Source organism: Aplidium turbinatum, chromosome 14 (assembly GCF_918807975.1).
Source record: "Aplidium turbinatum chromosome 14, kaAplTurb1.1, whole genome shotgun sequence".
Classification (NCBI taxonomy): domain Eukaryota; kingdom Metazoa; phylum Chordata; class Ascidiacea; order Aplousobranchia; family Polyclinidae; genus Aplidium; species Aplidium turbinatum.
Window position 1 is genome coordinate 13615245 of NC_137485.1, and position 25969 is coordinate 13641213.

The 25969-nt window shown below is 37.9% G+C and overlaps 1 protein-coding gene across 1 annotated transcript; it reads left to right on the forward strand.

The window, feature by feature from the left end:
* The first annotated feature begins 754 nt into the window (after positions 1-754).
* On the forward strand, positions 755-16672 carry LOC145782918 (uncharacterized). Its single transcript, XM_082594678.1, has 5 exons — positions 755-1022; positions 1298-2529; positions 2684-2756; positions 10177-10380; positions 15086-16672. The coding sequence occupies exons 1-5, from the start codon at positions 872-874 to the stop codon at positions 16321-16323; spliced, it is 2898 nt and encodes a 965-aa protein (XP_082450804.1). The 5' UTR covers positions 755-871; the 3' UTR covers positions 16324-16672.
* The last annotated feature ends 9297 nt before the right edge of the window (positions 16673-25969 follow it).

The following is a 25969-nucleotide window of genomic DNA, read 5'->3' on the forward strand; positions in this document are numbered from 1 at the left end:
AGAAATTATTTTGAAGAAAACGAAAAGTGATGAAGAGCGTTGAAAAATTTTCTTTACGTTATCTTCTATAATTAACTCTAATTGGCGATATGTTTAAATTATTGTAAATTTTACTACTTCAACTGGTAGGCCTATCACAATCGTGCTACGCGTGAAAACACACTTACGCACCACAAGCGTCTACGTAAAGCAAATGTCTACAAATGGAAAATGGTGACACTCACCACGTACTAAATCATTAACTGAATAATCTAACCTGCGGCTTCATCCATGATCCGGATGACAAAATAACAGAATGACTGCTCGATACCTGCTCCAGCAAAGTCTGGGCTTTTGCTACTGTGTTTATAGTGATAGGATAAATAATAAAGCCAATCTCTGACTGGACCGGCAAAGAAATTTCATATGGTACAAAGAAATGGAGATTGTGCTGTTTTATTGTCACAAACGTTTTGTCACTTCTGCACGAGGCCACGAGCCATTCAAAAATTAAAGTGTAGGCATCATTGCACTGATTAGTTTTGAATTTGGACAGAGCACAGCAGTATCCGATTTACGGTAGCCTACTTTGATCCAATTGAAGCATTTAGTCTTTTACCTGTTTAAACAGAACATAACTTCATCTTGCAACCTCACCTAGCCTCTGTTAAAGTGAGATCGATATGAAGCACTATAAGTTTATATATAGACAATTTAGTTAATTCTTGTTTTGAACTAAACATCTCCAATGGTTATTAACAAACAATAGATATAATTTGCTTTTGCAGATGTATTTGATGGTGACGATTGATCTTTGTAAACTGTTCACCAAAATGAAATTACGAACAACAATTTGTTAATTAATTTAGGACACAAAAATTAAAATTTGAAGATGAACCACAGAACGAGATTCAGAAAGCAGCAATGGCTCGCTCTCTTTACAGTTGTCTTCTTCTTAATCACCTTGGTTTTCTTAGACCTTTCGCTTACGTACTCGGAGTCGGCTTGGGCATTGAAACACACGCATTGGGTGTCGAATGATAGTGAGTAGACATCGCTAACAAGTTTCATTTTTCAAAATCATCACGTTTTTATATCTTGCCAAAGCAATCCATTACCAAACTGACATTTTACCTTGTGGTTAGATCTATTTAATCGCAGACTACTAATTACTTGGTATAGGCTACTAAATAATTTATTATTGATTTGAGTTTTACTTAAGCTGTGTATTGGCATCTTAAACAAAGTTAACAACTCTGCCTCCATACTTATGCAATGCATGACTACGACTATCATGAGTTTTTTGTTGCATTTCTAGCTGTCTTCGACAACACCGCAAAATTGATGAATCAAAAAGATATGCAAATTGTGAAGATGGGAAAACAAACATGGAACGTATTGAATGGCCAAGTTTCAAATTTCAAAGCAGTTTTTGATAAAAAGAGACTGTTGGAAACAGTAAACAACTTTCAAGTTTTACAACTAAAGCATCCACAAGTTGAAACAAATACCTTAACACAATCTACATCTAAAGCAGTAGCAAATTTACACAAGTTTCCTTTCCTTCCAGGACTTGTAAGCATGGACAAACACCTTACCCTGCCTCCTGAAGTTTCTTTTAGACCAGAATCGACAGAACCGATTATCCAGTACAGCCAACAAAGAGATTATGAAGCAAAAATATCTCACGACGATAAATGCGGCTTGGGTGAAGTAATCGATCTGAATCTAACAAATTTCAATTATGAAAGCGACATATTCTTGCTTGTGATTGTGAAATCGTCGTGTAACTTCAAAATCAGACGAGATGCCATACGAACAACATGGGGTAACGAGACATGGGCAAAAGAAAGATTGGGAATCAATATGAGAAGGTTGTTTTTGTTAGGCAAATGTGAAAACAAAAATTTACAAAATAAAATTTTTGATGAAGATAAAGAAAATGGCGATTTATTACAATGGGACTTTTTTGATAGTTTCAGAAATTTAACCTTAAAAGATTGTCTTTTCTTGCAATGGATTTCAAGGAATTGCCAAAATATTCCTTACATTTTCAAAGGTGATGATGACACTTTTGTAAACCTTGCTAATATAGTTAAAGCGTTAAAAGAACTGCCTTTGCAAAAACGTGAAAATTGCTTTATTGGCTCTGTTGTTCGTGGAAGCCCGAGAATTTTGATTCCTTCATGGAAATATTACGTAAGTTATAATATATATCCAGAAAAAGTATATCCACCTTATGTTTCTGGAGGTGGATTTATCATGAGCAGTAATGTTGCAGTTAGGCTTTTCTCAGCTTCGTTATTAACCAGAATCATTCCAATAGACGACGCTTTCCTAGGAATATTACTTAAAAAAATTGGTATCGAGCCACAAAATGATAATAGTTTTAAAAATTGGGGTTTGAAAAAGTTCCACATTTGTCGATTAGCTAAAACTAAGACTTATCATAAAATGTCTCCAGAAGATTTACCGAAGGTGTGGGCAGAATATTTAGCTTTAAATATGAGTACATGTGCTGAAGAAACAAATGACGTTTTTAAATCACGAGCATAAACTAATGATTTCTTTTGTATGAATTTCTATGTTTTACTGTTGGAATATTGGTTGTAGTTTGACTGAATCTTTTTGTAATGGATTTACTGTGAGCATTGTAGCCTAACACAAGCTGTTAATGATTGATTATGCCACGTCTATTTAACAGTCTGTAGCCGATGTTCCTGACTGGGAGAAAGGAAAAAAAGAGCGCCAAGATAAACGTGAAACTACACCTTTAAGTTTGTTTGCAAATCTTTAAGGCTGTAGCTGTTGGAAACAAAAATACTTCAAAATATCTTTATAGTTTTGAACTTAGAAAGCCAGATGCTTTTCGGATTTCTAGCACAAATGTCAAAATCAAGTTTATTATTTCCAGAGATGAACGTATACGCCGCAAATTCTACGCCGTAAACTTGCGGCGTAGACTATTTGTTTGCGCTGACGCTTACGGCCACACTTTTTTGGATAGTTGTTGCTTGAGGCTACGCCGTAAAGTTTTCGCGGTTTTTTAGCGCATAGCGTCAAGCCATCAACGCATACATTTTAATGCCTTTTTTTCGCTACAACACGCCAATACCTTCCAGCGCTGCAGTTGAAAGAATGTTTTCAATGGGCAAAGACATTGAAACCAAAACGCAGCACAATGTCAGATAAACACTTTCAGATGCTTGTGTTTCTTTGTGGAAGTTCAAAATAAAACTTGTTTGTTTCGAGTGGTTTATAGCCTACCGTGTGAATGTTTGGCACCTAGCAAACAAAATGAGTTTACGCTAGTGTATGCGCTGACGCTGACGCCGCCAACTTTTTTTACAAGTTACGTTGACGCATACGGCGTATGTTTTTCGAACGTTTGCGTTTACGCTGACCGCGTCAATATATTTTGTATGCGCGTACATCACTGATTATTTCTATAGTAACAAACTAACAATTACTCAAAAGTAGCTCAAATTCACACAAAGTAGTAGGCCTACACAAAAACTAGGCTATATTTAATAACTACTACTCAAACTATAATTCATACTGGCGATTTTAACTGTTAGAAGATTTGCTTTAGGTGGTTTTAGGTTGAAATAGGCTACTTTTTCCGTTTTTGCAAACTTTCCTTGTTCACTTTGCGCACTCAATCCCATTTCATAAACTTTTAAATAGGCTACACAAAATTCGAACAAAACAAAATAGGCTAGCCTAATTTTTGCAAAGCCAACCCAGGACCTCTACCAAATTTTAGGCTTTAACTTTCTCATAGTCCATATTCTCTTGCAATTTTTGCTTCGTTAAAAGTTCTCAACTTTGGAGCTCTCAATTGTTTTTTCGAGATTTGTTTTGGTGCAACCTTTTTACGCAACTGTAGGCCTATCTATATATTAAACTTTAAAGGACATAGGCTACTTGAAAACTGCCCTTGTGTGAAAATTTGTGATATTTCTGCCACTGACTCGGGGTTTTGCTTATGACCCGGGGTCAGTTAACTCAAAATGATATGCTTCTTTTTTCTTGCAACCTTTGCTGTGTGCTCTTGAATTGTAAATTGTCCATGTGTGATCAAGTTGGTGTTACGATTAGCGTGCTGTAAACAATTAAGCAACATACAACATAGGCTACTTATAATGGATGTTTAGTAAACACCCGTAAAATAATAAAGCTTTAAAATAAAAAATAAAGAAAACAGTGTGTGCTTCAACACGGAGCTTGGGTGTTCAAGACATAAGTTGAACAATCACTGCTGCGTTGTATTTCTCTCTCTAGTGATTGCAAGAAAAAAGATTGAGAATCCAATCAGCTCCTGATAAATAAATCAACTTGCTTTTGTTAAACTTTTAATATTGCGAGCGATTAGGCCAACTTCAAGTATAAATGCCTTTTGCAATATTAAAGTTTGATTTAAATAGGACTTCTAGTTTTATTTTGTAAATTAAGCATCGTTGCAGTTTGTAATGTTGTTATTGTAGTCAGGGCCTCTGAGAGAAATTTTTACTAGGGGTACGAAGAGTCATTCCGGGCCCCCTCTCACTTCGGATCCCTTTTTGTCTTGGGAAAAACGCGTGATGTTTGCTGAGGCATATTGCACACCATACAACATTTTACTGCAGAATTGGACATCTGTGGGCAATAATAGTACCCTATCAGGCTGCAATGAAACTATTATTTAGTGTTTTGTGTTGTGCATAGGCTATCATGTGATCTGTCTGTGTCAGTTGTTGATGGTACTGTAGAGAGGTGTCGCTTGTAGCCTAGGCTACAGCTTTAATGTAAAATTTTCAAATTCATTTATATACGGTATTTCTCTTAGATGTAGCCTATAATTATTCCTGATGAGGACACTATGTGGTGTCGAAAACGTTGGATTAGTACTTTTTTCTTTGTTTGTGTGTTTAATAAAAAATGTTAAATCCGTTAACGTTACTGAGTGTCATATGTAGGCTATCTGGTACAAGCCAAGCTCTCTACCAAGGCTCAAACATAAATATCTTGTTAAAACATAATCAAATTAATCATCTGACCAATAAACTTTCTTCATTGATTTTGCATTCACTACATGCCTATAGCAGAGGTGAACAAAGTCACTTTTTTTTTACTCCAGCTGCGCTCCTGCTCCGACAGTATTCACTTTGTCTCCTGCTCTGAAATTCATTTTAAAGTGAAATAAGCGTGAAACTACCTTTTTCAAATAGTTTTTAAAAAAACACAAAAAGCCAAAAATACCCGGGCTTTAAAAAAAAAACTAACGGTTTGGGCTTTTTAAACAACCCTGCTTTTGCTACACTATGTCCCCCCCCCCCCTGGACAAGAGAGTTATCAACATTAATGATATAATTTAGGGTGCTTTTAACAACACATTTTTGCACGTATAGCATTAAATCACCACTTTGGACCCCTAGTTTGCGCGCAATGCATTCAAACACCTTTCCGGGCCCTTTTTCTACATTAAGCTCCCCCCCCCCCCCAGGACTAAAGATGAACAACTTTTATGCTTGAATTTAGTCGCTTAGGATGGTCTTAACAAACAATTTTGCGCGTAAACTATAAAATCACAATTTCGGGCCCCCCAACAATTACAGTCCTGGGCCCTCAAGGGTACGCCGTACCCTCCGTAACCCCCTCTCATAGGCCTTGATTGTAGTCGCAGTGTCGTAAGATGAGTTCTTTATTATATTTAAGCAGTCAACCACTAATATGCTTCTTCTGCATCGATTTATAAAATACAAACAATGACAACAATCAAGTCCAAGAGGTTCCGCCTTTTATCACCCTTGAACAGTAGCAGTGACCGGTCGAATCGCACCAAAGCCTTTTTTTAAATACAAGTTGACTTACTTTGGTGCTTAAAGTTTGTTGAAAAAAGTGAACACCCTACAAAAGTATTTATTCTACTCCACTGCTGTAAAGGATTATCATCTTCCATGCATTATACTCTACAGAAGCTTGGCAAAGCATATAAAATTGTTTTCTCCTGGCAAATTGGCTTCCAAAGCAAAAGCTAGCATCTCTTGCTGATGTTAGTAGGCCACCCTAATATTGATGATACTGTTGGTTCCTTTTCTGTTAAATGTGAAGATGGTCTGTAAACTGGCAATCTCATGTTGGAATAGCAATAGCTTACTATGGCACAACATAAATACCAAATGCATCCTCATTGAAGAATATTGATATAATCCAATTGCTGGTTTGAAATTAGGCTACAATTGTGTTTGTATTTTATTAATGTTTATTTACCGTACTGTTAACATTCAAACACGGATAGTTATACATATAGGCTAAGCTAATAAATAGCCTATAGTAGCCTACTTAACCCTATCTTAACACGAGCTATTTTCGTACGAGGAAAGCACGTCACGGGCTATCTTGGCCCCGTGCTAATTAATCGCTATAATAACGGGAGCTATGAAAATCACAGAACCAAAATATATCATAAGATAATAGCCATGTGTATTGTGCGTATAGTAATTAAAATTTTACTCAAAAAAATTTTTGAAATAAATTGTTTGATATGAAAAAACGTCATAAAGTCGGTTTTTATTCTGCTTTTCCCGAAAATAGCTTCAAATTTGAAATTTTTGAATTATAACATAAAGTAATGCTAAAATAAACAAAAAATTACTTTTTCTCATAAATATAAGGCATTTTTGGGCGTTTTTACATTTCAAAGTAATTGCACTAACATAACATTTATATTGCACTAACATTAACATATATATATCTAGCATTGCACGAAAATGTCTAGCCACCTGAGACGAAATGCTTATTGTGAAGGGCAGGAAGGTAGAAAAATAACCTGTTTAGGTTCAGAAAATTCGCAAAGAATAAAAACTAAAAGTCAAGAAATTTTACATTTCTAGCATATTTTCTTCTGAAAAATATTTCACTACTAGAGTGGGGCGTCCTCATAAAACCCCGTGTCGCTACAGATAGGGTTAAGTAAACTGAATACCATTTGCAAACAATTATAGGCTATAGTCCTACTATTTGTATCTTAGGTAAGTTCAATGCCAGTAATAGGCTACAAATAAATTTAGTCAATTGTTAAGAATTTCTTTTTTGAACATACTTATTCTGTTTCTGATAATAAAAATTGCTACCTTCTCACTCTCCTACCTTTGCTAGTGATGGGTCATGGCACAAAAAGTTGATTATACCACTGTCTAACATCTTTATTACTTCTTAAATATTCGGTTTGGTTTTGAATCATTATTTTTGGATTCACAAAGCCTCTGATAATTAAGTTATTCTTGACATTTTTTCATACTTGTAGAGGCTTTGAACCAACGAACTACGGACTTTGAACCACGGAGCTTTGTAGGGCCGGTTACTGAGATTAACAGAGTAAGTTTCCTCTTGTTGTTGTCTGTAAATTAATTGATCCACCAGGTGCCACTCAATGGAAAACAGTGCTAAAATGCTTTGCTTAAGCGCACGCCACGAGAGTCGAACCAGCGTCACTTGACTAAAGGTTGCTTCATGTACAAAGTCGGGTGCTTAGTCACTGAACTAACCGGGCGGACTCCAGTGATAAAACTTCTACCTATCACTTCTCGTCGTCTGCCATTGGATGCATTTTCATTGAGTTTGCGAGAGGAAACAATGATGATATTTTAGTTGAAACCAGACATCCTAATTGAAACCCTTATAAAGATAACGCAAAAACTTTTTTAGCAGTCTACATCTGCCTTGTAGGGTTTACTAGCTTCATATCCAGCAACATTTGTATTTATACGAGTAAGCGGAATAAGAACGGGACCTACGAGCCGTTTTTAAAAAAATTTGCATATTTTTTGTTTGGTGTTTAAGGTTTCTCTCAAAGTTTACATATACTATCTACCTAGTCTCTATGCTTAAACGGGTTTTGAGCATGATCCGGCGGAAGCGGAAGTTCCTAGAGCGAAAAATGTAGCGTCTTTCGGAGTGGTTCATAGGATCCTTAAGTGCGAGTTCTGCGACCATATTTGAAAGGTCCTATTAACTGCTTGAAAAAAAATCATGTCTTATTTACGATTTTCCATTTCTCATCCGTTTCATGTTGTGCTGTTGTCATGCTATGAGTTTTTATGGTAGAAGAAATATCAAATTTAAAACATTGAATGTATGCGCTTATCGGAAAATCTCTCTGCTCAGAACACAGAAGCATCAATGATGATTATATTTTCAGCACAGATGAACAAGAAAATAGTCTATGCACAAGTTTGAATCGGTAATCAGTAAATTAGAAAAACACGATTGCGCTTCATCACCAGAAGCGTAGCCAACACAGAATTTCGGGGAGGGAAGGGCAAATAAGTAGTATTGCACATGTCAGTGAGCCTGGAAAGGAGCCACTGAAAGCAAAGCATCTACAGTTGGGTCTGAGGAGCCTCTTCCAGAAAATTTTGAAAAAAAAAACTTAAAAATGCCAATTCTGAGAGAACATTCAGTCCAAACAGTAAAACTTTGTCAAATGGTGCTGTAACAGAGTGTGAAATGTTTATTTAAAGTATTTGGGGTGAGCACTTGCTTCTATTTCCCCCCTGACTACGCCCTTGTTCATCAGTCATCACCACAAACTTGTTTATTCAACTTGTACAATGTAGCCTACACATAGAGGGAGTCAACAAGTATTGCTTAATTCCATTGGATCGTGTTGTTGACCTAAAGCAAGATGGTTTGCAAGTCGCTCCAACAGGGAGGTTCACAAATCACGCACCAAGTAAATGGTGTATTTTTTGTTTCCAGAATTGAACCTATCGACGCCTGTCAAAAGTAAATCTCTCCACAATTGGCACTAAAGAGCTGTTTAATTGATTTTAAAATAGGTGGTTCCACAGGTACCCCTGTTCACAGGTTCGGCCTCTTCCTAAAATTGTTTTGTTTATATTTACTACTGTACCTTGGGCTACATGCGAAAACAATCTTTCCCAGTAAAGAAACAAATGGAATCAACTTGCAGAAAACGCGTGCAGGATGCGACTTTAAAAATGCGACGAATTCGGACATTTTACTTCTTTTAAGTTTTTCCAGAAATGAATGCAAACAATAGCACTTAGTCTACTTTGCATTAAAATATTAATAAAATAAAGAAAATATTTGCATATTCCTAGAATGTCAGTCTACCAAAAGCCAAGGAATAAATCAAATGCGTTTCAATAAACTTCTAGAAATGGCTGCCGAAAGCAATAAGTCTATCTGGTTGAACCTGAATGGAATTTAGGGTACCAACAATTGTCAGTCCAATTAGAATTACCATTTTATCAATGTAGGCCTAATAGAAAGTTCTGTAAAACGGTTTGCTTTACCGACAGTAGAAGAGCTGCAATTCTTATTTATCATTTGTTTTCCTTTTATTGCTGTTTCATTTTTGTCTATCGCTGTTGGTTGCTCTATATTTCCCAAGGCTATGAAAGTAGGCTAGCCTGCTGTACCAAAATTTTAGGAGCACACATTTACGTCAAGGCAATCGATATTTTCGTTTAACTGACAGGCTATTTATTCAAGAAAAAATTGTTAAAATGCAATAAAACTTCAAGCTCTAATAGCTATTGAAAGAATGGTTTGGACCACGAGAAAAAAGCTTGCCAACCACTTACTTAAATGGAGCAACATTTTAGTGTATACGAGCTTCCTTCCTGTGTTAAGCAGTTCCGTGAGAAACGGAGGAAAAAAACAAACACCACTTGAGATTTCATGCAATAGCCTACAGTATTTTGATAAGTTTTCAAATGATACCTCGGCTTAGTTGTAAGCGAAAAAAAATCAGCTATTTTTGTATTTTATTTTCTGTTTTCTTGGTTGTCTTTCTCTTGCTATGACAAAACTTAATTTCTTGAAAGAGAGGTAGACTGAAAGCTTGAGGTAAACTGAATTGTCAATAGCAATATATGGTACAGCACGAAGCTGTTTAAATATTCACTGGACTGAACAGTTTGAATTGACAATGAGGACCGCAAAATAGGTTTCACTTTGATTTATTTAAAATATTCAATTTTTTAACTGTTTATACTGTAGGTAAAATTAACGTAACTATAAAGTTGCCTAACGTAGCCTCTGCCACAATGAATTATATAGGAATTTAAGAAAGCAATAAAGGTCTCTACAAGTGTTTTTTGCTTTAACCCATTCAGATAAAATTTGCTGTTTCAGATATATTTGATGATGTCGATTAGTCTTTATAAGTTGATAACAAAAATTAAGACACGAAAAACAGCTTGTTAATTTATAAAACAAAAATGGAAAAATATTTGAAGATGAACCACAGGACGAGATTTAAAAAGCAACAACGACTCGCTCTCTTTGCAGTTGTCGTCTTCTCAATCACCTTGTTTTTCTTGGACCTTTCAATTACATACTCGAAGACGGCTCGGACCTACAAAAACATGCATTGGGTGTTGAATGATAGTGAGTAAAAGTTTATCGCTTTGTAAATTTTGTACCAACATCATGATTTATATCAGCGATCCTGAATCTTTTTCTATCAGGGACGCGTTTGAAAATGAAACTTTGTCGCTTTTTTCTTTTTCTAGACCTCTGTTTTTGTTTTAGACCTCTGTTTATTTCCTCTATTTTTGGCATAGTGGCATATTGTTTTTCGTTGTGATGATCAGAAATAAAAACAAACTAAACTAAAATAGCTTCGCAGACCGGCAATAGGAAAAACGAAGTTTGACATCGACGTGGACCTAAAGGTCTGATTTTTTTTTATAGATGTACACATTTCAAGCAATATTTGTAAAATAAAATAGACAATGCAAAAGCCGAGGTTAGAAAAACAAATTTATTTAGCAGGGGGCTGAGAACCTTGACTCCCAGAAAATTAGAACAAGTTTGGTCTTGTTTTTATCGATTTCTGTGCACTTTTAGACATAATAATGTATTTTGATCAAGACGTACCTTGTATTTATTCAATATCATCAAATTGAAATTGGATTTCTTAGAAGTTTGAGTGACAAGTTTTGATTTAAAGTTGAAGTAACGTTTTAAATGATTTTTTTCACGAGTAGTTAGCGAGCAAGGTGTTGAGGGTATTTTTTTCCTTAAAACTTCAATGAAAGACTACTATTCCTTCATTCCACTGCTGAAACCTTGCTCTTTCAATGCTACCTGGTCTTGCTCTTTCAATGCTACCTGTTAATAACGAAGGGTTGGGCGAGTTAGAAGATTTTGTAAAAGCGCACAAAATTTAGATGTTTTTCTTCGATGGTTTTTTGAGTGACTAAAGTCCCCCTTACCTGGATTCTCTACAGCATTGATAGATACAGCAGGTTTATAGCTTATATTTCTAAATTTTATTGGTTAATGACCATGTTGTACTAGGCAGGGGGCAGCTCCTCTCGTTATTCAAAACGCCGCACATTTGGAAAAAAATGAACAAATATGTGGGAAAACTATGCTACACAAAAATCTTTATATTTTGTTGGTGCCCAAATGAACATGTTGATTTGAACAGTTTCATAAAAGGATTAAGGAGGTAGCTTAATTTGGGAACCAACCAGTGTTGTACGTTGACGGCGTCAACTTTTTGTTGACGCTGAGGCTAGCGCCGTCAGTTTATTTTTTAGTTGACGGAAGTGATAGCGTCGTCAATTATTTTTCCGATTTTAAGCGTCAAGCGCTATGCGTCATTTTTTGTTTTCATGGAAAATCTCGTTTCACAATGTATTCTCTTTGCTACTTGTCGGTTTGTTGTCATCAGTCGAATCCAGGGCTCACCACGTGGAGGTTGACAACTTGAGCCCCAATCCGGCCAATATCATGAGCTGATAAAGCGCATGCCAGAGCAGTGAAAAATGAAATCAACCAACCATGGAAGGTACCCAGTTCAAGCTGTTTCCTATCTACCTCTTTTAACATCTCTGAGTTGGACGCAGCCTTCAAACACCTAAAAACTGGCAAATCACAAGGCCCAGACAAAATCCCACCAGAGCTAATTAAACATATTGGACCACTCGCAAGAGAGTGGCTGCGACAGTTCATGTCATTCTGCCTAAAGAAGTTGCTCCTCCCAAAGATCTGGAGGAAAGCTAACATCATAGCCATTAGAAAGCCCAACAAGCCAGCTGATAACCCTAAAAGTTACAGGCCCATTTCCTTGCTCTGCGTACCATACAAGTTACTTGAGCGTCTCTTACTGAGCAGACTCGAACCAATCGTTGATCCAAAACTGCCAAAAGAACAAGCTGGATTCCGACGCGGCCGATGTACAACTGACCAGGTTGTCAAGCTTACTGATGACATCGAAAATGGTTTTGAAGCCCGTGAGAAGGTGGGTGTTGTCCTAGTGGATCTTGCAGTAGCCTATGACACTGTGTGGCACCGCGGTCTTACTATTAAACTATTACAACTCATTCCTGACCGACACTTGGTTAAGTTTCTGGTAGAGACCATCTCGAACCGTACCTTCATACTGCATACCAACGAGGGAAAGCCCAGCAGACCACGCCACCTGAAAAATGGCGTCCCCCAAGGGTCAGCACTATCTCCACTCTTATTTAATATTTACATAAGTGACCTCCCATGCACTACATTGCAACAGTATGGCTATGCGGATGATCTAGCTCTTCTATAAGCTCACAGGAACTGGCATGAGGTGGAAAGAAAACTTGAAACTGACCTGAAACTGGTGACTGACTATCTGGACAAGTGGAGGCTCAAACTGAATGCGTCAAAAACAACAATCTCCGCTTTCCATCTAAATAATCGGGAATCCCAGCGTCAACTGTCTGTCTCGCTAAAAGGAAATACTTTACCATATACAGTACTGCAAACCCAACTTACCTTGGAGTAAAGCTTGACCGGCAGTTGACCTACAGACCCCACATCGAGTCGCTCCGTGCCAAGGTTACCTCGAGAAATAACCTCTTGAGAAGCCTTGCAGGAACAGGATAGGGAGCCCGAGCATCGACCTTGCGTACAAGTGCACTAGCCTTGGTCTACAGTTCAGCCGAATATGCCTCAGCTGTGTGGAACCGCAGCAGACACACAAAAAAGATAGATGTATGCATTAACGACACCTTGCGCATCATCACTGGCTGTCTCCGCCCCACACCTACTGCTTATCTGCCAAGTTTGGCTAGCATTGCTCCTGTTCATGTCCGTAGGGAAGAAGCCTCTAACAAACTGGCTTTGCATGTAAGACTCGATCCTCAACACCTTCTCCACAGTCACTTTCAAAGATATGGACCACTCAGACCTCAACGTCTGTCATCAAGGCGCCCATTCCATCGATATGCTACACAGCTTGTGGATAAGAACTTCAGCTGCATGGAGACATGAGCCCAGGAATGGAACGAGCTGCCACATATTCCTCCCCAGTTTTCAGTTATACCAGCACTCTCTATCCCTCCTGGAGCAGACCTCTCAAGAAAGGCATGGGTCACATTGAACAGGATCAGATGTGACGTTGGCTGCACTGGAGCTAATCTATTTAGGTGGGGGTTGCATAATACGCCGATATGTGTCTGCGGAGCGGTAGAACAAACAATGCAACACATACTTCACGAATGCCCCATCTTACGGCCCCCAAGTGGAATCATTGGTATTCGACAACTGGACCTAACTCCCGTATCATGGCTGCACGATGAGGCATTGCCAATCTAAGCTACTACAAGTCAAACGAGAGAAGAAGAAGAAGAATGTATTCTGGCCAGCGCGATTCATCCGAATTACCGTCTTTCGCGTTGGTTGGAATAGCTACCTGGAATGCAAGCGGAAGAAGTTCGCCAAATGGTGATAACTCATATCGTGATCAGTATCGAGAACGAGGGATCAGAAAGAGAAAGCGAAAAATCAATGAATGTCATCGCGGTGGTTGAAGATACTTTATTTCAAGAGCTCTATGCCCTTGAAAAGAGCGATGTTGGTGCAGTGGACCTCGTTAAATGATTTATATATGCTAAGCCATCACAGCACGCTTGGAACAGTGATACCTTTCCGAGTAAACGTTTTCAAGACTTGTTTTTGAAATACAACACACCAGTAGCCTACCATTCAGCGCTGCTGTGGAACGCATGTTTTCACTTGGAAAGGACATTATGCGTCCCAAACGCAGCAGCTTGTCAGGCAAACGTTTTGAAATGCTTGTGTTTCTACAAGGAAATAACTAATAAGCTAAAGCAGCTAATTACAATACAGTCTCAAAACATAAAACCTGCTCTTTATTTATAGCTATTGTTAGTCTGAACTTGGTTGAAATACTTTCGTTTCGTGAGACCCTGGCTCAAATAGCGCTAGAAATTAGCGCTGACGCTGACGCCGTCAATTTCTTTACGCGCTTGCGCAGTATTTTACACCGTAAAGTTTTTTTAGGCAATTCGCGCTGACTCTGACGCCGTCAATTTATTTCATTGACGGGTACAACACTGGAACCAACAAAATATAAAACTACCTGAATCGGAATAATCCTTCTATGAACTGCGCAAACTAGCCTTCATATTAGTTTGGGCAACCACAAAATATAAAATTATTTGAATTTGATTAATCCTTTTATAGAACTGTCTAAATCAACATGATGCAGTGGCCCAAAACTAATTTTATTTATTTATGCATTTGTAACATCTTGTTTTGGCAAAGTACAAAATATGAAATTACTTGGATCTGATAAAGCTTTCTACGAAACTGTCCAATTGAACATGTTAAATTGAACAATCAAACACTATGAAATTGTTTGAATCTGGTTAATTCTTTTATGAAACTGCTAAAATCGACATGTTGATTTGGGTAGCTGCAAAATATGAAATTAACTAAATCTGATTCATTCTTCTGTGAAACTGCCCAATCAACGTGTTGATCAACAGTTGATTTGGAGAGCCACAAAGTATCAAATTATTTGAATCTGACCAATCCTTTTATGAACTTATCCTTAAGTGATTTATTCTATCCAGGCTTAAGCTAAGAAGTTCAAGATTTCGATTAAGTGGATGGTATGGCAAGGAAGTTAATCTTCGTGTCCACCTTTAGGCATATCTTAAACTGTCTTGTCAAAGATACAGCCGTGTGCTCTTAAGCGGTGTCGAAAGAGAACCATTTCGAACGCGGAAACAGGGCTCTTAACATTCGGCTATGCAGTGGCATCATGATTATAATAGGTTTTTTGTTGCATTTCTAGCTGTCTTCGACAACACCGCAAAATTGATGAATCAAAAAGATATGCAAATTGTGAAGATGGGAAAACAAACATGGAACGTATTGAATGGCCGTGTTGCAAACTTAAAAGCAGCTTTTGATAGAAAGAGATTATTGGAAACAGTAAACAACTTTCAAGTTTCACAACTAAAGCATCCACAAGTTGAAACAAATACCTTAACACAATCTACATCTAAAACAGTAACGACTTTTCACAAGTTTCCTCACCTTCCAGGACTTGTAAGCATGGACAAAGATCTTACCCTTCCTCCTGAAGTTCCTTTTAGACCAGAATCGACAGAACCGATTATCCAGTATAGTCAACAAAGAGATTATGAAGCAAAAATATCTCACGACGACAAATGCGGCTTAGGTGAAGTAATCGATTTGAATTTAACAAATTTCAATTATGAAAGCGACATATTTTTGCTTGTGATTGTGAAATCGTCGTGTAACTTCAAAATCAGACGAGATGCTATACGAACAACATGGGGTAACGAGACATGGGCAAAAGAAAAATTGGGAATCAATATGAGAAGGTTGTTTTTGTTAGGCAAATGTGAAAACAAAAATTTACAAAATAAAATTTTTGATGAAGATAAAGAAAATGGCGATTTATTACAATGGGACTTTTTTGATAGTTTCAGAAATTTAACCTTAAAAGATTGTCTTTTCTTGCAATGGATTTCAAGGAATTGCCAAAATATTCCTTACATTTTCAAAGGTGATGATGACACTTTTGTAAATCTTGCTAATATAGTTAAAACGTTAAAAGAACTGCCTTTGCAAAAACGTGAAAACTGCTTTTTTGGCTCTATTCTTGTTGGAAGCCCGAGAATTTTGATTCCTTCATGGAAGTATTACGTAAGTTATAATTTATATCCAGAAAAAGTATATCCACCTTATGTTTCTGGAGGTGGATTTATCATGAGCAGTAATGTTGCAGTTAGGCTTTTCTCAGCTTCGTTATTGACCAGAATCATTCCAATAGACGACGCTTTCTTAGGAATATTACTTAAAAAAATTGGTATCGAGCCACAAAATGATAATAGTTTTAAAAATTGGGGTTTGAAGAAGTTCCATATTTGTCGATTAGCTAAACTTAAGACTTATCATAAAATGTCTCCAGAAGATTTACCGAAGGTGTGGGCAGAATATTTAGCTTTAAATATGAGTACATGTGCTGAAGAAACAAATGACGTATTTCAATCACAAGTATAAAATAATGATTTATTTTGTAAGAATTTCTGTGCTATACTGTTTTAGATTGTTGTACTACAGCAGTCCCCGGCTCCCCGCATGTTAGGTTCACGGTTAATAGGTCCACCCGCTTAATAAGCCCAAAAGTGTCTGGTCCCGTGGTAGGCTAAGCGGGGACTACTGTATAACTAAATCTGTGAGTGATACATTGACTGCTAAACATGTTACACAACTTTGCAATACAGAAAGAGAAAACTTTTATTTCGTTTGAAAATTGAATGAGGCTGTTCACCAGGCATTAAATTAAATGATATGAGATGTTCTACTGGTGCAAATTAAGCTAAACTATCACAAGATGTATACAGTGACAATCTGCTTTTATTCCGACGTTTCGTCAAGTCGTGTCGTGTCTGATTGACGAAACGTCGGAATAAAAGCAGATTGTCACTGTATACATCTTGTGATAGTTTAGCTTAATTTGCACCAGTAGAACATCTCATATCATTTAATTTTATTTCGTTTGTTGCGAGAATAAAGTGGCATTTCTATGTTTTCAGTTTCCCCCTCATCCACAAGTATTTTTCCTATTGTGATCGAATCGGTGTAACGTTCAACATTTTGTCTATAAACACTGAACAGACGGTTATACAGTACAAAGAATTCGATTGATTTGCATTCAGCCAAAGTCTGATGCTTAACCACGGGTTCTTGAAGTTACCGCTTCATATTAGTATTTTTACAATTTGTACAATGTGTAGGTGTTATCGGCAGTTAACAGCAGAAAAATTCCCCGTGATAAACAGCTGTTTTGTGCTTCTGAGCAACGCCTCACGACTATATACTCCTGCAATGGTTCTAACCGCGTGCGATAGCCTGAAGAATTGTTCGAAATAAAACTACATATTTTAAAATCGTTTGGTTTCGAAAAGCCAGACAGGCTTATCCAGTAAATTAATTTTTGTGCCTTTATTAGAGAGTGCAGTTAATAATCTGATTTAATCATGTATCACACAGGTGGAAAACTCCGCCATTGTTACATTAAATCAATGTCCACAAAGATGGAAACATTGCAAAAGGGAAGGATTTTATTAGTTGGAAAAAGAAAACAATAACTTATCTCAGCCAACAAATCAGTCCTTTTTTCAAACGCTAAAACAATGTCAAAAATAATTGAACTGCATATGCAGTCTGCTGTCGCGGCTAGCACATGCGACAAGAATTTGTCGAAACATGTCTACTATATGCCAAATTAATGAATCTGCATGATTTGTTGTCCAATACTGTACATTAAATGTCGTGTTCCTACTTAACGAGTGATTACAACCAGGGGGGTCGGAGTCGGAGGGATTTTAGCGTCCAGAGTCAGAATCAGCCGATTATGAACCGAGGAGTCGTATATTTTCACTTGACTCCACACTCCACAGCCCTGCTTTTAGCTACCGCGACTGATCTTTCCCGCTTTTTTGTTTGTGTCGTGTGTAGGTTTGATCGCTCTTTTGCGGTAGATTTCTTCTTTCCCGTCAATCTTTTTCTTCTTCTTTTAGCTTTATTCACACTTCAAGTCGGGTCTTTGAATAATGGTTAATTGCCATGTTTTGAAATTAGTGTTTCCAGTGCTTTTGTAGCACTTTTTTAATGCTTTTGTAAAAGCACAAAAGTGCTTTTGTAGAAAAACCAGTGCTTCTTCACCCAATTTGAATCTTTAGATTACGTCACGAGCTCATTGCGGATAAAATGCAATTTCATGGTGTAGACCTATTTTGTACAGTACGGTTTTATGTTGTATTTATTTCATAGTTTAGCTATAGAAAGTAAAATCTATGCTTAGTAGCGTATATTGTCGAACTTAGCCAAGGAAAATCGTGATGAGGAGGAGTAGCCTATATACTTTTCTTACTTGTTGTTCGATTATTGTGCACAACAGCGTTGACAGGGGTGGTTCAGGGAGTAGGTTAGTTTTGGAGCCGGGGTGATTTTATGGGCCCAGAACCTTTCCAAGGGACCTGAAAACTTGAAAAATTACCGCGTATGTTTTGGATATAATGCATGTTTTTTTTTATAAGTTTCTTTGTTTGCCATTGCTACCGGGCCCAAAATATTCTCTCAACAGCCCTGAATGTGCATTATGGTAGGCTACCATAAGATTTCGTCTTGTCGCCTTAAGACTTTTTCTTACCACAATGCTCTACTGTGGACTACTCTACACTCATTCCACAGCAGTGATATCTGTTTAAACTCAACAACCTAATGCGTAAATTCAATAAGCAATGAAAGTTCTAGGTGAGCAGCATTCCGTCCAATATTTTCATTACTGCACTAATGCATTTTCCACCGTTTTTCAAAAACGTTAAAATGACTAGGCTTAGCATATTTAAAACAAATTACAAGTTTTGTAAAGACACCAGATCTACTAGAAATGAAAAATCTCGTGAGACAAGGAAAGGAGTAGCTTAAAGGATGTCACAAGAAGACAAACTTAATGCTTGAATCTGTTTATAATAAAACAAGAAGACAAACTTCAATTATGGTAAGTTACGTAGCCTTGGCTACTGTATGTTTCGTTTTGTAGACTCCGCCAACTCACAAACTTGACAACGATAATTAATTGATTGATATTTAAGACTTCTCGGGATGGCATCCATTCGCTCCGTTGGCTTAATGGTTAAGCAATTAAGCATCCGATTCAAAATCAAGAGAAGCTGGTTCGGCTTTCCGGATCTGCGCTTGAGCAAAGCATTTCAAGACTGCTCTCCATTCAGCGGCATCGAATCGATAGAATAATTTCCCGACGCCGACAGCAACAAGCAACACTTCAACAGTTATCGGAAAGTTCACTCTGGCAATTTCGGTAAGAGGCCCTATACGTCAGTCAGTGCATGGGCTCTATCCAAGGGGGGGTGAGGGGGGTGATCACCCCCCCACTAATTGGAGTGGGGGGGTGATCAATGCAAAATCACCCCCCCACTCATTTGGCTTTGAAAAGGTTTTGTGATATTTTATTGATCAAATGTTGAAAAATATATTTTCGCTGTTGGCACATTTTGAATTTTTTATCAATATGAATATATATTTCATTTCAATATGATTTTTTGGTTTGGCAACCCTGAACTACGAGCCAGGCGTTTACACTGTGTTTTAACTTAGCTTGCTTGGTAGCCACTTTAACAAGAAAAAATTCTGCCACTGCAAATGACTAGAATGACACCGCCAACCAATCAGAACATGTTATAAGAGGCTACCGTCCAATTGTGACTTTCTCGCACTTAGCCAGAGAGTTAATCTTTGCTTTGAACTTTATTTGGTATTTACAGAAGAAAAAAGAGCAATAGCAGTTGTGAGAATCGAACCCACGTCAATGAAATGACTACTTTCTAACCCTAACCCCAAAAAAGCCAACCAGCTGCCAACTTAGTCGGCAGCAGTGGCCGAGTGGTTAGCGTGTTGGGCTCGCAGTCGAGAGCCTGCACGTTCGACTCCACCCCCCCGCACTTGCTGTTGTTTCTCTGGGGAAGAAACTTCACTATGAGTATAATTGCCTCTACTCAGTGATCGATTTCGAGTAATGGGTAGTACAAAATTTAAGTCATAAGTGGAGTAGACAACCGGAAACAGACATTGCCGTCGGCTGCAGCGTGGGTCAGGTGTACGTCAGAAGGCGTACACCGATGCATAGCGTTCAAGTCCGCTTTCTCGCCATGCAGGGTAAAAATATGAAAAACAAATAAACAAACAAACAAACAGCTGGTAGAAAATCCAGCACTTGATTTGCTTTGTATCATCTTCTTTTCGCCCTTTTTCACGTCACGAAAAACGTAGTTTATGATTGGTTCGAGTTTTCATTTGCAGTGCCAGAAATATTTCTTGTTAAGTGACTACCAGTTTGCTTACCCAAAAATGTCCTTTCCGAAACATACTTTGTGAAACGACTTGGAAACCCTATGCTTCGATCAGAAAGAAGCTGATGCTGCAATGGGGGGTCTGGGGGGCGCAGCCCCCCAGAAGTTGAAATGACTATGACGATTTTAGCCCACTGTCCAAAAATCACCCCCCCCCCGAATTCTAAAAGTGGATAGAGCCCCTGAGTCAGTGGTTCAAAGGAATAACCTATCAAAGGTTTTATCAGTTTGCAAGTATAAAGATTCCAAAATCAATCAATTAAGTAGCCTACAATGCAAGTGGTTATTCACAGTTAAGCCTACGGTTACCGTTCTGCCTTTTTTTGAAGACAAAAAAGAGATGGATTAGCCTACTTGCATTAAATCTAACTATAACCTACTTATTAATATTATTAGGCTATCATTTATTATTATTATTTTTGCATTAATCCAATAGATCTGAAGCAGACGGCAGGTAACTTAACTCATCCGCTCATACCTAGCTGTAATACTAGTCTACAACGACATTTCGGGCACAACAATGTGGCAGAAATGATCCGGGAACGAGGTCTGTGCTTCCTTACTACATGTATGACTTTATTATCACCACATAACTTAAAAGATTGCAATCGTCTTTCCACAACAGAACATAATTCAAATCATAAGTCCAACCCAGGAAACTGCGCACTGAACGTTGACTGACGGAGCCAGAAGTAATATCACTACTGTACCAAAATCATATTATAGTGAGCTACACCAAAATTATACCGTACTCTGACATACTCCTTACACCAAAAGTGTCTATTGAATTGAAGGCCAGAACGCGATAGGCTATAGCCTACATAGTCGCTGAGGAATCAAGCATCTGTAGGCTAAAACGTTGAAGAGACGAAAAACCGCACGCATATGTGATTGAAACCAGCGGCGTTGACAGGGAGGTCTAGGTGGTACTTTTGGACCCGGGCCCGGAATATTTAAGGGGCCCGGGTTTAAAAAATTTCCCACGACTTCAAACATTATCAAGATCTTAATATATAATCAGATATAATGGAATTGCCATCAGAGGTTAAAACAGCTGCTTCAACAGTCAGATGGTAAGGTACCGGGCCCCCTTCTAGGTACCGGGCCCACTTCAGCTTTCTGGTGGTAAAATAGCCACTTCTGCTACCAAACAGTAAAATAAGAATTTGTCTAGCATAGTGATTTCCCTAACCACGAATATTACCCGAAACACGAATTTCAAAATATACAGACTAATATTTGTTTAAACTCAAAAACTGAAATGGCACAGGTAAGAAGATTGCTATCCCTATTTCTGCACTAAAAATTAGACCAAAACCGCTTTTCCGATTGCAGTAATCAGCAAATGTTTGACCTAGGCCCAAACACCTTTCCGAAATCAAATTGAAAACTTTATAACTGTCTGCAGTTCTGTAAATTCTCTTCTGGTGAGCCTAGAATGACCAGTGAAACATCAATGGCATCGGGAAGCAATACTCTAGCGCCATGTGACAAATAAAAGTTCAAAAAAGCAACCGCTAGATAGAGTAAGCTTTGCGGTTAAAGAAATTTTAAGATTGCGCAAGATTTGTTGAATGACCATGCTTAAACGACATCAATAAAAGTTTGTACACAACCTTTATATTCATAACTTTGTCGATAAAGGGGGCCCGAAAATAAATTGGTACCGGGCCTGAGAAATCCTGTCAACGGCCCTGATTGAAACTGCCGGTTGCAAGGATGCTTAAGCTTATTGGCATGCCATGTCTTGAGGTACGCAAGTTTCTAATCGCGCTTCAAATTCCCGAAGCTATAGGCCTAATGCACAATTATTTGAATTACTGGGTAACGTTACATAGCCTAGGCCTATATATGCAAAAGAACGACAATTTCACGACGGTAACAAACGTTGAAAAGACCTAAAGTGAAATGCAGGGCGCTACAGGTCCTTATTTACTGTAGAACCAAACATGGAAAAAAAATACGTTATGATACATAAAACATAATATTGGTACAGTTAGGCAGAGATGTCGTAGGCTATACGCCGCAGACTTGCGGCGTAGACTTTTTGTTTACGCTAACGCTTAGGGCCACATTTTTTTTTGTTTGTTTATTTTTATCCTGCATTGCGGGAAAGCGGACTTGAGCGCTATGCATCGGTGTACGCCTTCCGACGTACACCTGACCCACGCTGCAGCCGACTGCAATGTCTGTTTCCGGTTGTCTACTTTACTTAGGCTATGACTTAAATTTGGTACTACCCATTACTCGAAATCGATCACTGGGTAGAGGCAATTATCGTAAAGTTTCTTGCCCTTTTTTCGGATAGTTTGCGCTTGAGCCTACGCCGTAAAGTTTTCGCGTTTTTTTTAGCGCATAGCGTCAACGCATCTACTTTGTAATGTTTTTTTTCGCTACAAAACGCCAATACCTTCCAGCGCTGCAGTTGAAAGAATGTTTTCAATGGGCAAAGACATATTGAAACCAAAATTAACACAGGAAAATGTCAGATGAACACTTTCAGATGCTTGTGTTTCTTCGTGGAAATTCAAAATAAAACTTGTTTGTTTCGAGTGGTTTACACCGGGTGAATGTTTGGCACCTATAGCAAACAAAATGATTTTACGCTAGTGTATGCGCTGACGCCGCCAACTTTTTTTTACAAGGTACGTTGACGCATACGGCGTATGTTTTTTGAACGTTTACGATGACCGCGTCAATATTTTTTGTATGCGCGTAGCCTACAGCACTGCAGTCAGGACCGCGTGAGCACCATTTTGCCCCTCTCGAAATCTGCTAGTGTTTCCCTATGTTTAATGATGGTTCTTAAAAATAGGACAAAAAATGTTTTGGAGAAAAACCAGAGGTTTAACATAGAAAATTTGTAAGATGAATGGACAATGCAAAACTTCATGTTCTAAAATAAAAAAACTAAAGCATGAGAAGTTGTGTTGAGACTTGCCACCAAGAAAATTTCGACAAGTAGGCCATGAAAGATTGAGGCAAAAATGAAAGATTGTAATTAGGCTAAAAGCGAATAGCAGAAATTGTTATTATTGAAAAATGTGCAGTAGCTCACACAACCTTAAAAGGGCACCATTGCCCTCCTTGCCCTCCCCATCCAGAGAAAATTTTAGCCGCTTTCGGCGCCCCTGACCAAGGGTAAGTACTCTGACCTTTCATATTTGCTATCACGAAAAACTCCTGCGTTCGCCCTAGTACCAGGGCTCTCACCGCTCGGTAATGCAGCTGACTTTTGTGTTATTGTCACCATACCAACAATGGACAAAACGTTGGCACTTTTGTTGTAAATCTAAAAACTATCTGGCAACACTGGTCAAGGCAAAAGTTTTGCAATTTTTTAATGTAAAATTACCAATTTTTCTATGTGTTTATTGATCGCAATGATCTCTGCCAAAGTTGAAATGGTTGAACTTTTTATGCATTGATATTTTTGTTTGGATGCAAAAAAACGTACATAAAAAAGTAACCAAAAACATACAGTGCCTATTCAATGAAAGAGTGTAATACCGGTAGCCTACTGTAAAAGATCACTGAGTGAGAGGTCAAGTTTGCACTCTGACTCTGTCATTCAAACAAATATAACATATGAAAACAAATAATAAAAGTAATTTGCGTTCTTCTGGTGACTATTACTTTTATTACGAACGTTACTTTTATTACTATTTATTACTACGAACCGTTACTTTTATTACTACGAACGCAAATTACTTTTATTATAAAATGCCTGGTGAACAGTCTCTCTCTGTTTTTAATATGAAAACAAATGTTATTTTAATGTTAAAAGGAACAATAATGCAGCAGGATAAGAAAAAGAAAAAAAATGATGACTTTGGAAAGAAACAAGTGTTATTGAACTGTTGTCATACTCATACCTGAAGGAAAGAGGGTGCAACCTAGTTCGTACCCTGAACACTTCGGACCCTCAGTTCGTACCCTGAAAAGATCGAGAGAAAAAATTAAAAAAAGCCGAAGTCGCTGATCGCAGTTTAATAGCACAAAGCCGAAGTCGCTGATCGGAGTTTCTACAAACAAACTCGAGGGTTAGGGTTAACGGAAAACGCGGTTAGCGGAAACATCGCTACTCCGCTAACCGCGTTTTCCGTTAACCCTAACCCTCGAGTTTGTTTGTAGAAACTCCGATCAGCGACTTCGGCTTTGTGCTATTAAACTGCGATCAGCGACTTCGGCTTTTTTTAATTTTTTCTCTCGATCTTTTCAGGGTACGAACTGAGGGTCCGAAGTGTTCAGGGTACGAACTAGGTTGCACCCTCTTTCCTTCAGGTATGAGTATGGAAAGATATGATACCGGTAGTGACAATTGTTGACCTTGCTCTTTTTCTAAATATGCTGTAGTTGCTTCTTGAACTGACTACTGTACTGTACCCTATATCTGCAAGTTTATTTACAGCAAAACTCATTTTAATATTTAAGTATGTGTAGCCTGTTGAATAGGGTGTTGCAGGCGCCCAATGAAATTTAAATCTTGGTTTCACCATGCTTACCTTTTTTGTGGTACTGTGTTTAGATCAGAAGACCACAAATATGAAGTTTCATAAATTTTCATTGACGTTTACCTCCACCGCCGAGGCCATTTTGAGGCCCACTTTTTGAAATTTTTCATGTATTTTGCCACTAGAGGGCAGTGTATAAGTTTTGCAGTATTGGGGTATATTTAAAGGATGCCCTATGATGTTCTGAATTGTTTAAAAAAAAAATTGGAGAAATGGGATAAGTATATCCTAAAATATTCAAGTTTTGTCACTCATTTTTTGCACAATACTGCCCCTAGTGGTAAAAAGAAAAGTTAAAATATCTTGAAAACTACTCATCATATTGTTATGGAACTTGCATGCACCCCCCCATTTTCATGGGTAAGGAATTTGATTATAGCAATATTTTTGCAAAATATTACCACTAGAGGGCGGTAGTTATAATTTTGAACTATTTTCCTGTGAAAAGGCGATATTGTTGCATTTCTTGAGCTGTGCTTCTGAAGAATACAATTTCATGGCTTATGCACAACAAAATTTATTCAATTGTAAAGAAACTGCATGCATACCTGTACTATATCAATAAATCCAAACAGGCAATGTGAGTCTTAGTTAACACAATTTCCGCAAAGGCAGTTTTGTGTTGATAAGCGACGTTTTCTAAGATTTGGTATCTTCAATCCTCCTCCACCGCTTGAATATAGTTTTGCGGATTTTTTTCTTGTTTTGCTACATGAAGAAAGTCGGATACCACTTTTACCCTTCTCTCTGCTGTGTCATTACAGACTCTGAGTGCACTTATGATACCATTAGCAGAAGCATTGCCATCATCTATTTCCCACTCTTTCGGGTGTTTGACATGAAAAGTTGTTGAAATGTGCAAAAGTTCAAATAACATTTTGTTGCTGGCATTTGCATAGGAGCACAATGACAATGAGTTATCATTAACAATGTCTGGCAGCTCTGGCTTACCGTATCCATTACCAAACCTGTTTGTAACCTGGCCATGGAAACTTGCATTTAAATGCAGCAGAGTTCTAGCCAAAGCTTCCTTTTCATCAATAGTGACTTGTTCGAATGTTCGTCCCATAGAGCTAATGGGATCAGCTCCCCAGTTACATACCATGTGTGCCTACCTAAAGCTTTTAAAGCAGCAATACTGATAGTTTTGTCTACTGCATCATAGCTTTTGATATTACTTACCAGTTGCAAATCTTCTCGGGGTGCTGATGCAGCAATTGGACAGTTGAACCACCATCCATTAAATTAATACAAAAG

What these genes read in the sequence shown, in the direction of transcription:
- LOC145782918 (XM_082594678.1), top strand. Translation starts at nt 872, where the DNA reads ATGAACCACAGAACGAGATTCAGAAAGCAGCAATGGCTCGCTCTCTTT. An exon ending in GCATTGGGTGTCGAATGATA is followed by an intron (nt 1,023 to 1,297) that starts GTGAGTAGACAT and finishes TTGCATTTCTAG; the next exon opens with CTGTCTTCGACAACACCGCA. An exon ending in ATGACGTTTTTAAATCACGA is followed by an intron (nt 2,530 to 2,683) that starts GCATAAACTAAT and finishes TCTATTTAACAG; the next exon opens with TCTGTAGCCGATGTTCCTGA.